This window comes from Eptesicus fuscus, chromosome 3 (assembly GCF_027574615.1).
Source record: "Eptesicus fuscus isolate TK198812 chromosome 3, DD_ASM_mEF_20220401, whole genome shotgun sequence".
Lineage (NCBI taxonomy): Eukaryota > Metazoa > Chordata > Mammalia > Chiroptera > Vespertilionidae > Eptesicus > Eptesicus fuscus.
Window position 1 is genome coordinate 81,711,705 of NC_072475.1, and position 13,391 is coordinate 81,725,095.

Genomic DNA, 13,391 nt, shown 5'->3' on the forward strand with positions numbered 1-13,391 from the left:
CCTTCCTTCTTTTATAGCCCTTTTCAATCTTTCCTCACTCCATTTCGTTCCTTGTCTTTTTCTTTCTCTATTCCTTGCCTGCCTGTGTCCTGCATGCCTGCCTGCCTTTTCTTCCGTTTCCTTCCTGACTTCATTCCTTCTTCCCTCTTTTCCTTCACCCTTTATCTCTCCCTCTCCCTTCCTCTTTCCCTCTTCCTTTCCTCCCTTCCTCCCTCCCTCCTTCTCTACCTTTCTTCCTTCCTTTCTTTTTTACTGGTTCTTATTTTTTTTTAAAAAAAATCGTTATTTTCATCTCTATCCCTTTTGTTCTCTTTCTAATTACTTTGTACAGTCTTTTATATTGGCTTACAGCTTTTAAAGTTCGTTCTCTCTCTCTCTCTCTCTCCCTCCCTCCCTCTTTCCCTCTCCCTCCCTCTCTCTTTAGCTATCCTTCTTTATTTTACTGTATTTTTTTTAATACTGACTCCCACTTTTTTCCAGCTTATCCTATATAATAAAAGGTCAGCCACCATAAGCATAATGACCAGAATAACCAGAGACCAGAACCACCATGGCCCCTCTCTGGGCCCCGCCCCCAAGCAAGTGGTTAGGGGCGATCAGGCAGGCAGGCAGAGTGGTTAGGGGTGATCAGGTGGGCAGACCAGTGGTTAAAGGTGATCAGGTAGGCAGACCATCAATTAGGGGTGATCAAGTTGGCAGGCAAGTGATTGGGGGTAATCAGGTAGGCAGACCGCCCCTCCCCGGGCTGGCTCCACCCCAAGCAAGCAGTTAGGGACAATCAGGCAGGCAGGCAGAGTGGTTAGGGGCGATCAGGTAGGCAGGCGAGTGGTTAGGGGCGAACAGGTAGGCAGATGGCCCCTCACAGGGCTGGCCCCACCGCCCAGCAAAGAAAGAGAGAGGCCCAGGCCAGCCAAGCCATTGCACACCAGCCTATCGCCTGCAGAGGGAGGCCACCAGTGGCAGGGGGGGGGGGGGGTGGCGCTGCACAGATGGCAAGCAGTGGCAGCAGCGGGGATGGGGCCAGCTGCCTGCAGCTGGGGGAAGGAAGCCCCGATAGGCCCTGATCTCAGGATAGGCCTAGGGACCCTACCCGAGGGGTCCTGGATTGTGAGAGGGTGAGGGCCAGGCTGAGGGACCTCCCAAGTGCACAAATTTTCATGCACCAGGCCTCTAGTTAGATATAATTGACATATAACACTATGAGTTTAGGTATAAAACATGTTGATTTGATACACTTATTTATTGCATTGTAATACCACCCTAATGTTAGCTACCACCTCCATCACATCACATAATTACCTCTTCATTTTTGTGCTGAGAGCATGTAAGATCTACTCTCTTAGCTACTTTCAAGTATATATACAGTATTATTACCTATAATAACCAATCTGTATATTAGACCTCCAGAACATATTCATCTTTGAATTCAGTTTTTACTCTAACCAACATCTCCCCATTTACCCCAATCACCATCCAAGCCTCTGCCCTGGTAACCACCATTCTACTCTCTGTTTCTGTGAGTTCAGCTTTATTAGAGTTCACATATAAGCAATATCATGTACTATTTGGTTTCTCTCACTTATCATACCTTCAAGGTCCACCCATGTTGCCCTTATTTCTCATGGCTGAATAATATTCGTGTGTATGTGTGTGTGTGTGTGTGTGTGTGTGTGTGTGTGTGTGTGTACACACTACATCTTTACCCATCTGTTGATAGACACTTTGATTTTCCTATACTTTGCTACTGTGAATAATGCTCCAATAAACACGGGGTGCACATATCTCTTCAAATACTGTTTGCATTTTCCTTGGATGTATACCCAGAAGGATTACTGGATCGTAGATAATTCTACATTTAATTTTTTGAGAAACCTCTATATTATTTTCCATAGAGACTGCACCAGCTTATATTCCCACCAACAATGCACAACACTTGTTATTTCTTGTCTTTTTTATGACAGCCAATCTAGCAGGTGTGAGGTGATACTTATTGTGGTTTTGGTTTGCATTTCCCTGTTGATTAGAGATGTTGAGCATCTTTTCATGTGCTTATTGGTCATTTGTAACTCTTCTTTGAAAAATGTCTACTCAATTCCTCTGCCCACTTTTCAATCAAAACTTAGTTTTTTTGTTTGTTGGGAGGATTTTTGTTTGTTCGTTATTGAGTTAAATGAATTCTTTATATATTTTGGATATTAACCCAAAATGAGATATGTGATTCGGAAGTATTTTCTTCCATTCTGTAGGATGCCTTTTCATTTTGTTGTTTCCTTTGTTGTACAGAAGCTTTTCAGTTTAATGTAGCTCCACTTGTCTGTTTTTGCTTTTGTAACCTTTGCTTTTAGTGTCAAATCCAAGAAAAGCATTGCCAAGATGGATGTTGAAGAACTTACTGTCTATATTTTTTTCCAGGAGTTTCAGGTCTTACATTCAGTCTTTAATGCATTTTGAATAGTATATAGTAAAGGTAGAGGTTCAGTTTCATTCTTTTGGATGTGGCTGTCCAGCTTTCCCAATACCATTTAATGAAGAGACTGTGGTTTCCCCATTATATATTCTTGGCTCCTTTGTTAAAAATTTATTGACCATATATACTGGCCTGTGTGGCCCAGTGTTTGAGCGTTGACCTATGAACCAGGAAGTCATGGTTGGATTCCTGGTCATGGCACATTCCTGAGTTGCAGGCTTGATCCCCAGTAGGGAGCATGTGAGGCAGCTGATCAATGATTCTCTCTCATCACTGATGTTTCTCTTTCTCTCCCTCTTCCTTCCTCTCTGAAATCAGTAAAAATATGTTTTAAAAAAGAAAAAGAAAAACAGCTTTTAAATTTTTCCCTTAAAAAATAAATTTAACACTACCCTGGCTGGTGTAGCACAGTTGGTTGGGCATCTTCTTGTGCGTCAGAGGGTTGCTGGTTCGATTCCTGGTCAGGGCATATGCGGGGTTACAGGCTAGGTCCTGGGTAGGGGATGTGCAGGAGGCAGATGATCAATGCATCACTCTCACATAGATGTTTCTCTCCCTCTCTTATTCTCCTTCTCCCTCTAGAAAATCTTTTATAAATAAATAAAGAAATTTAACACCATCATAAGAAATACTTACTTTATTACCAAAATTTCCTCTAATATTTGGTTTATTCTGTTATAGAGCTATGGCAGACATTGAAAGTGGGAGTTGTCTATCACTATGCCTACCCACTAATAGGGACCTTAGCAATAGAATCCTAATTTTATTTAGTAAGCAAGGTACCAAGCTTTTCAAAGCTCTATTTCCTAGCTTCCTTGGCAAATAGATGTGTGGTCATATAACTAAGTTCTAGCTAGCAATATGTAAATAGAAGAAGTTAGGTAGCATGCACATCTAAAAAGGCTCCTTAAAATTAAGGTCAAGAGATACGTGGTATGTGCCCTGTTAACCATTTCCCCCTTCCTCCCGCTTTCTACCTGGAACACTAACATGATGACTGGAGTATAAGCTGCCATATGGACCATGAGTCAAAACTGAGGATGAAAGTTACATGTCAGAAATGAAAGAGTTAAAAAATAAAAAAGCCTGTGCCCCTCATGACCATAATACACTCTACCAGCCCTCTCAGCCTACATCTGGGTTTCTTCTATGTGAAGAAAAAAATCACAGCCACACATAATTAATAGCTAATATAAATATGGGTAAATCAAATCTGCCCTCAGCTGCTATAGAAAAAGAATAAACATTTAGACCCTAGCTTTCCCATCTACAAGAAAAAATTTATATGCATGTCTTGTTCTTTTTAAAAAAATTGTATACAGAAACTTAGCATAGATTGGATTTGGGGAAGAAGACTAATATTGTCTTCTTCCATTATAAAATCAAAAACCCATTACCACTGACAGAATATTTTTCCATCATCTTTTAAAAATAATACAGCAAAGAGAGAACCAGTATTGCTTTTCCCAACTTGTCCAATATTTATAAAAATAAACCTTTTCAAAGATTTTTAAAAATCATATGGAATAGGAAAATTATTAAGGAAAGCAATACTTGAGACAAATTAGAAATATTAACTATGGAAACCTAAAATGTCATTTTTGAAATTTGTATTGTAAGAATATGAGAGGTAGCTCTACTACACAGGTAGAACTACATCAAACTAAAAAGCTTCTGCACACCAGAGGAAATCAACAAAATAAAAAGGAAACCTACAGAATGAGAGAAAATATTTGAAATCATATACCTAATAAGGGGTTAATATCCAAAATATATAAAGAACTCTTACAACTCAAAAACAAATAAACAGTTCTATTAAAAAGTGAGCAAATAAATTAAATAAATATTTTTCCAAAGAAGACATATAGATGGCTAACAGGTACATGAAAAGGTGCTCAACATCACTACATGCAAATGCAAATCAAACCATAGTAACATATCACCTCACACCTGTTAGAATGTCCATCTTCAAAAAGATAAGACATAAATGCTGGTGAGAGAATCCTTGTGCACTGTTGATGGAAATGAAAATTGGTGCAACCACTGTGAAAAATAGTATGAAGCTTCCTCAAAAACTTAAAAATAGAACTACCATATGATCTAACAATTCCACCTGGGGTATTTATAAAAACAAAACAAAAAACACTAATTCAAAAAGATATGTGCACTCCCAGGTTCACTGCAGCATTATTTACAATAGCCAAGATATGGAAAGGACCTAAGTGTCCGATGATAGATGAATGGATGAAGATATTGTGTGTGTGTGTGTGTGTGTGTGTGTGTACAAACACACACACACACACACACACACACACATTGGAATACCATATAGCCATAAGAGAATGAAATCTTGCCATTTGTGATGGATGGACCTTGAAGACAATATGCTAAGTGAAATGTCAGACAAAGAAAGACAAATATGCCCGGCCAGCGTGGCTCAGTGGTTGAGCATCGACCTATGAACCAGGAAGTCACAGGTTCAATTCCCAGTCAGGGCATATGCCCGGGTTGCGGGCTTGATCCCCAGTAGGGGGCGTGCAGGAGGCACCCAATCCATGGTTCTCTCTTATCATGGATGTTTCTATTGCTCCCTCTCCCTTCCTCTCTGAAATCAATAAAAAATATATTTTTAAAAAAAGACAAATACAACATAATGGCACTTATGTAGATTCTAAAACAAAAAAACAAACAAACAAACAAAAAACACCAAGCTCAGAAATTGAGATCAGATTGGTGATTCCCAGAGGTGGGAGAAATGAGGTAAGTGAAATGGATAAAGGGTCAAAAGGCACAAACTTCCAGCTATAAAATAAATAAATCATAGGGATTTAATGTACAACATGGTGACTATAGTTCATAATACTGTATTGCATATTTGAAAGTTGCTAGAAGAGGATATCTTAAAAGCTTTAATCACAAGGAAAAATAATTTTTGTAAGTTCAAATAGGAATGCATATTTACTAGATTTATTGCAGGGATCACTTTGCAATACAGTTTACCTTTGAACAATAAGAAGGTTATGGGTGTCAGTATCTAGTACCCCTCCCCTGCCAAAACCAGCATCTGCAAATGCTCAAGTCCCCTATATAAAATGGCATAAAACAATGGCTCTCTGCATTCCAGGATTCCCAACCATGGATCAAAAATACCTACTTTCAATCTACAGTTGGTTGAATCCTCAGGTACAAAACACAGAAACATGTAGGGCCAACTGAAAAAAAAAAATCCATGTATATGTGGACCTCTACAGTTTAAATCCATATTGTTCAAAGGTCAACAGTATATACAAATATCAAGTCATTATGTTGTATACCTAAAGTTAATATAATGTTATATGTCAATTATACCTCAATTTAAAAAAATTTGATACATAACTCTGTTACACAGGTCTTTATAGCTTATCTTTTCTGAAATTGTTATTTCCTTTTAAATCACAGGTCTTTGTTTCTGCTAAGTAGCTAATGTTATATCATCCCATAATAACTTACTAAAATTTCCTAATTAGGACTATCAATATATTTCTTCTTTGCCTTATATATTTTTACTACTTACAGTAGCTTCCTAATGAATAGATTCACTATCATACCACATAGCTGTGATTTCTGTACATGGGTATCTGGGGAATTCAATTACATTATTTTGATCACATCTTCAGTCTTGGAACAAAAGCTTCCTGGTACCTGGTTCATTTCTAAAATGCTATTTGTGTATATATTTTCCTTTTCATTCTTCTCTCTCACAAAGCATCTTTTATATTGCTTATTACTTGTTTTCTTAATGTCATTATTTATTCTGAAAGTTTTTCAGATGGAAAGAGAATGAGAAAATGGCCTGAGTCTCTACAAGTTGCAGGTATATTTCCCAATCTACTTTGCATTATTCAGGTAAAAAAATGGTATTTTTAAAAAAATCTCTCTTATAAAACATTTCACCTGTTTGTATACATTAAAATTCCCCTTGTGCTTCTTTCCTTACAGTTCCTATTTTTCCCCTTTTTATATATACCAAAACATGTCTTGCTATCAAAACATCATTTCTGGGAGAAACCAAGATGGCGGCATAGGTAAACACCTGAACTTGCTGCCTCGCACAACCACTTCAAAACTACAACTAAAAGACAAAACGAACATCATTCAGAACCACAGGAAGGCTGGCTAAGTGGAAATTCTACAACGACAAGGGAAGAGAAAAGCACACTGTATGGAGGCACGCACATGGGGAGGGCTGGCAACTGAGTACGTGGCTGGCTTTTTCAATCCACAGGAAGACACAAGCTCCCGACTGCTCTGAACTCCAGTTCCAAGTGAGACTCTGGGGACCCAGACTCATACGGGGAGAAACTGGACTGTCTGGCAGTGGGCGGAACTCAAGGGCAGCTTTCTCTCAGAGGTGCTTGCAGCGATTACCAGGGGACACTTAGACCTGGGGGCCTCTTAGGGCTGGGCTGACGGGAAGCCATTGCTGTTTGCTCCACCCTGAGACTCCGCCCCATCCAAGCTGTGCAGAGGCTTTTGCATATGAATGGCCTGGGCTTTTGAAATCTAAACTTACCTAACAAACTGCAGCTGAGTCAGAGAGACCCAGAACATCTAAAAGAAGGCTCAAGGCCCCACAGCAGCTTACATTGCTTCACAGCTGGGCCTCATCTGGGCACCTCCAAAACCCAAACAAAGAAGAGGAATCTGCAGATCTCTCCGTAGCTCCTGCTGACTGCCCTCAGACAGAGGCTAAATTAGCACCTCCTTGGAGTTCCAAGAGCCAGTGTACCCAGGGGTCAGAGTAGGACCATCCAGATTACAACTCCTCAGATCCATAAGGGACACACTCAGGGGGCAGACTCAGTGAGCACCAAAGCCCCACTAAAGCAAGTCTTGCCTCATAAGGGTGTCTCCAGCACAGAAGTTCTCCCATTGTAGACACAACTGGTCCTCACAGCCAATTGGCCTGGAGGTCAATTCCTCCCAGGGTTACCAACAACAATCAAGGCTTAACTACAACAAGACTGTGCACAGAGCCCACAAAGGGGTGCACCAAGAATGTCCACCTCAGGTAATTGGGGAGCCTGAGACACTGGGCCCTATAGGACACCTAGCACACAAAGCCACTCTATCAACACAGGGAAGCAGCCAAAATGTGGAGACAAAGAAACAGATCACAAATGAAAGAAATGGAGGAAAGAAAACTATTGGATATAGAGTTCAAAACCACGGTTATAAGGTTTTTCAAGAATTTTCTAGAAAAGGCCGATAAATTTAGTGAGACCCTCGAGGATATGAAAAAGGACCAACTAGAAAGTAAACATACACTGACTGAAATAAAAAATAATATACAGAGATCCATCAGGAGACTAGAGGATCCCAAGAATCAAATCAAAGATTTGAAATATGAAGAAGCAAAAAACACCCAACTGGAAAAGCAAAAAGGAAAAAGAATCCAAAAATATGAATAGTGTAAGAAGCCTCGGGGACAACTTCAAGCGTACCAATATCCAAATTATGGGGGTGTCAGAAAAAGAGAGAGAGCAAGATACTGAAAACCTATTTGAAGAAATAATGACAGAAAACTTTCCCTACCTGGTGAAAGAAATAGACTTACAAGTCCAGAAGCGCAGAGAACCCCAAACAAAAGGAATTCAAAGAGGACCACACCAAGACACATCATAATTAAAATGCTAAGAGCAAAAGACAAAGAGAGAATATTAAAAGCAGCAAGAGAAAAACAGTTAGTTACCTACAAGGGAGCATCCATACGATTGTCAGTTGATTTCTCAACAGAAACTATGCAGGCCAGACGGGAGTGGCAAGAAATATTCAAAGTGATGAATAGCAAGAATCTACAACCAAGATTACTCTACCCAGCAAAGCTATCATTCAGAATTGAAGGTCAGATAAAGAGCTTCACAGATAAGAAAAAGCTAAAGGAGTTCATCACCACCAAACCAGTATTATATGAAATGCTGAAAGGTATTCTTAAGAAGAGGAAGAAGAAGAAAAAGGTAAAGATAAAAAATATGAACAACAAAGGGACAACAAATACATATCTATCAACAAGTGAATCTAAAAATCAAGTGAATGAAAAATCTGATGAACAGAATAAATCTGGTGAATATAAATAATAGAATCAGGGGCATAGAAAGGGAGTGGACTGACAATCCTCGGGTGGAAAGGAGTGGGGGGGGGGGTGCGGGAAGAGACTGAACAAAAATCATACACCTATGGATGAGGACCGTGGAGGGTGGGGGGAGGGTAAGGGCATAAGGGGTGGGAACCGGGTGGAGGGGAGCTATGGGGGAAAAAATGAGGAACAACTGTAATAATCTGAACAATAAAGATTTAATAAAATAAAAAAAATTTAAAAAAGCAAAGCTAAAAAAAACATCATTTCTGTTAAGCCTAAGAAATTATCATGAGTCCCTTAATATTACTTGACTTGAAGTCATTAAAACAATAGCATACTATTTTCAGTATTTTAAAAACATGTTAACTCCTTTTGAAGCTGCTAAAAATAGTGTTATGTTGAAAAACATTACTAACCTTGGTTTTATTTAAATTCTATACCAGGGGGAAAATGGAAAACTTGTTGCAGAAAGATTTCAGAATTTTTTCTGACCAATTATTTTATACTACAAATTACAGTGAAAAGTGGTCATAAGACAATGATAGCTTACCTTGAAATGGGATCTTAACATACTTCGGCGTGAACTACAGGAAAAATACAAAAACTGAGTTACACTTAAAATGTTGCTAATATTCAAATTTTCAAATTTTATTTTTAAAATTCAAACTCTATACTAAAAGTACTCCAGCCTTTTTATCAATAAACCAAGAATCTGCTTCACTGTAAATACTTAGTTCTATGAAAGTTTAAGAATCCTGAACAAGCATTATTTATAACTAGAGGCCTGATGCACAAAATCTGTGCAAGGGACTCGGCCCTCGCAGCCCTGGCTTCGTCCAGAAGGTAACCCAGAGGACTGTTGTTCTGTTTGATCTAATTAGCATATTAGCTCTTTATTATATAGGCTAGCCCAGATTTGGAAGCATCCCAAGTATCCAACAGTAAATGAGTGGATAAAGAGCTCTGGTACATTTACACAATGGAATACTACTCAGCTATAAAAAAAAAGGGTGGGGGGGAGGAAATCCTACCTTTTGCAACAGCATGGATGGACCTGGAGAGTATTATGCTAAGTGAAATAAGCCAGTCAGAGAAAGACAAGTACCATATAATTTCACTTACTAGTATATGTGGAATCTAATCAACAAAATTAACTAACAAACAAAATAGAAAGAGACTCATAGATACAGAGAATAGAATGACAGCAGTAAGAGAGGAGGGGGTAGAGGACTGGGTAGAGGAATGAGTAAAAAAGGTGAAGGGATTAAACAAACAAATAAATAAATACCTCACAGACAGATAACAGTATTGTGATTACCAGAGGGAGAGGGGGAACGGGAGGGGAAAGACAGGAGAGGTTAAAGGGAAATAAATGGTAATGGAAGACTTGACTTGGGTGAACACACAATACAGGTGATTATAGAATTATACCCCTGAAGCCTATATACTTTTATTAACTAACTAGAGGCCCTGTGCCTGCCCCCTCTCACAGTCCAGGAGCCCTCAGGGGCAGGAGGAAAACCGGTGATCAGGGGCGGGAGGCAACCCGGTGATCAGGCAACCACTGCCGGCAGCACAAGCCTTGGCTGGCCCTGGTTACCTGAGCCTTGGGTGGCCCTGGGTGGCTGGGCAGCCGACATCCGAGGCTTGCCTGCGCCTTGGGCTGGCCCTGGGCAGCTGGGGGGCTGAGGGCGTGTCCGGCCACACCGTGCTCCTGCCACCCATCCTCCGCCGTGGGGCTGAAAGGACCGGGGGACTCCAGCTGAGCTGAGGGGACTGAGTACCACCATCTTGTGGCTATGGACACCACCATCTTTGTGACAGTATGACAGTCAATTTGCATATTCCCTCTTTATTAGATAGGAAATAAATTAAATAAAAAAGAACCCTTTGTAAATAATTTAAATCTCAATGTGCTCATTTTAAAAAGCAAGTAAGTTTACTTAGTATATTTTTCAAAAATGTTTCCTGAATTTTTAAAGAAGAAATAAGACAATTCAAAAGAAACTGCCAAGAGATGTCACTGACTTGGGTAAATAAGGTGTCGCTGACTAGTAAATAAACCAATCACAAAACAGGGTGTAATTTTTGGCTTTGTTGACATTCCCAGCATTCATCTTTCCTTGTTCCATGCCACAGATTCCCTTCCGACTAAGGATTCAGCAAGGTACTTGCTCTTTCTGCTCCTTCTGCCAGGACACTAATTTTCTCTAGGTACCTCATCTAGATACCTACCTCCTTACACGTTGCTTTTATGATAAACTCTCAAGAGTTGTATAGCACCTAAATCTTACATGTACCATCTAAAATAGGCTTGTGCTTTTACATTTGTTTTTCCATTAATGCCAAATGAATTCATGCTTATTTATTTACTCATTAGTTAGGTTTCTCTTTTGAGCAACAAACACATTTATAAAATTGTTGACCAAATCAGGGGTACAGTCTGTGAGTACAAAACAAAATCAAACGTGGTCTTGGTACATGGGTACCTAAATTAACTGTCAACAGAGTTCCAAATAAATAAGAAACAATATTCAGTGAAATCACAGATTTACTGTGATTCCCTTACTTTTACCAATTTAAAAATTATTTCATATTGTAGTTTCACAAATATAAAACTCATATTTCATAGTGTAAGTTAGGCACTAAAGCAAAATTCGAGCAAAATGGCACATAAATTAAAAGCTGACCTTTGGGTTCAAATCCTGCCTCTATTATCTCTACTAAAACAAATAGCAGCCGAAACCGGTTTGGCTCAGTGGATAGAGCGTCGGCCTGCGGACTGAAGGGTCCCAGGTTCGATTCCGGTCAAGGGCATGTACCTTGGTTGCGGGCACATCCCCAGTAGGGGGTGTGCAGGAGGCAGCTGATCGATGTTTCTCTCTCATCAATGTTTCTTTCTGTCCCTCTCTCTTCCTCTCTGTAAAAAATCAATAAAATATATATAAAAAAATAAAATAAAAAACAAATAGCAAGTAGATACTTAAGTAACTTACTAAACTTCTCTCAGCTTTAGGTAGTCCCTTAATCAAGGAGAACTATTATCATTAGATACTAGCATCTGATTAATAAGCACATTACCTAATTTAATTTAGTCATATTCACCTTATTATTCTCACTTTCACACAACTGCTACATATAGGGTGTCCCCAAAAATGTACATACACTTTAACAGCTGACAGCTGTTAAATGAAAATGAAATGTATTTTAATAAATACTGCCTTTATAATTACACTCAATGTGTGTATACACTTTGGGGGACAACCTGTATATGTGACGTGTATTTTCCACTGCCAAATTCTTTCTGACATGTTTCACTGGGTCTTTAATCTCATAAAAGATATCTTAGCAAATGAAAATAACTGGTGATAGAAAATAAATATAAGAGTGATGCTTTTAAAATTTGATAGTCATTACTACAAAATTATGAACTAGTAGTAATGCATCTATGTATCTTTGGCCTCTACTTTCTATGTTATTCACTCATTCTTTCACTGTAAGTATTCTTGTCCTATCAAACCTTTCAGCTTGGCAAGAATTTGATATTCACTTATACCTGCCATCATGTAACCTCTCTGAAAGGCAAAGCCCTATTTCTAGCAAAAATTTAATCTCCAGGTAAGAAAAGGAGAAAAATAATTTTGTGAGAGAAAAAAAATGATGTTTTTGTGGCAATAAGGTAAACCCAGTTCTCTGAAATCACTTCACATCTATCTAACTTAAGAAAAAGGCTGAACATGAGTGCTATTTTTATAACTTGTTACAATAGCCAATAGAGTTCTCTGAACATAACAGATACTTAATAAACATTTTCCTGCTATCAACACAGTTGAACCCTAAACACAAAATGTTCACATCTATTGCAGCATTCTCTACACCAGCGATTTTCAACTGATGTGCCGTAAGAATTTTTAAAACATTCAATACTGACTAGTTAGATCTCTTTTTCCCTTACATTGTCAAATTAAAAAATTACAATAGCCAACACAATAGCCATCCAGTGTGAATGCCCTGTCTTGAACCATAAATATATATATCAATATATATAAAAGGCTAAGCAACCATCCGACTGACCGGCCATACGACCAGCCAGTAGGTACGATACGCACTGATCACCGGGGGCAGACGCTCAATGCAGGAGCTGCCGAGCTACAGCAACTTTGCAGAGTACTACCCTCTCATTTTCCGGGACCCCTCAGGGGATGTCTGAGAGCCAGGTTCGGTCTGATCCCCAGAGGCCAGGCCGAGGGACCCCACTCACTCCACAGATGACCTTCGAGCACGGTGCCATCCCAGGTGCAACAGCCAGGGAGGGACTGTGGGAGTTGGGCTCTAGGGCATGTCTGCCTGTCTTGCTAAGTCCCGCCCCACTGGCCACCTTCTAATTTCCTTTCAATATGCACCAATCCATGCACTGGGGCACTAGTGTTATCTATACAATAAAAGCCTAAGTGACCTTTACGGCGGAACAACCAGTTGCTATGATGTGCACTGACCTCCACGGGGCAGACACTCAACGCAGGAGCTGCCCCCTGGTGGTCAGTGCGCTCCCACAGGGGGACTGGCCACTCAGCCAGAAGCCGGGCTCACAGTGGCGAGTGCTGTGGCGGTGGCGGTGGCGGAAGCCTCTCCTGCCTCTGTGGCAGCGCTAAGGAGCAGCCAGCTGAGCAGTAAGGAGCCTGCTGCTAAGGAGCAGAGAGCCAAGCGGTAAGGAGTGAGCAGGCAGGCGGTAAAGAGCGAGGGATCCCGGATTGCAAGAGGGATGTCCCGGACTGCAAGAGGGTGCAGGCAGGCCAAGGGACCACC

At 40.1% G+C, this 13,391-nt stretch overlaps 1 protein-coding gene across 1 annotated transcript in view; it reads right to left on the bottom strand.

The window, feature by feature from the left end:
- The window catches only part of SENP7 (SUMO specific peptidase 7), a 163,987-nt gene that overhangs the window by 24,312 nt on the left and 126,284 nt on the right, over nt 1-13,391 (bottom strand). Inside the window, exon 12 of the mRNA XM_054714050.1 lies at nt 9,136-9,169. Within this exon, the coding sequence (XP_054570025.1) occupies nt 9,136-9,169 (34 nt within the window). The remainder of the gene's footprint in view (nt 1-9,135; nt 9,170-13,391) is intronic.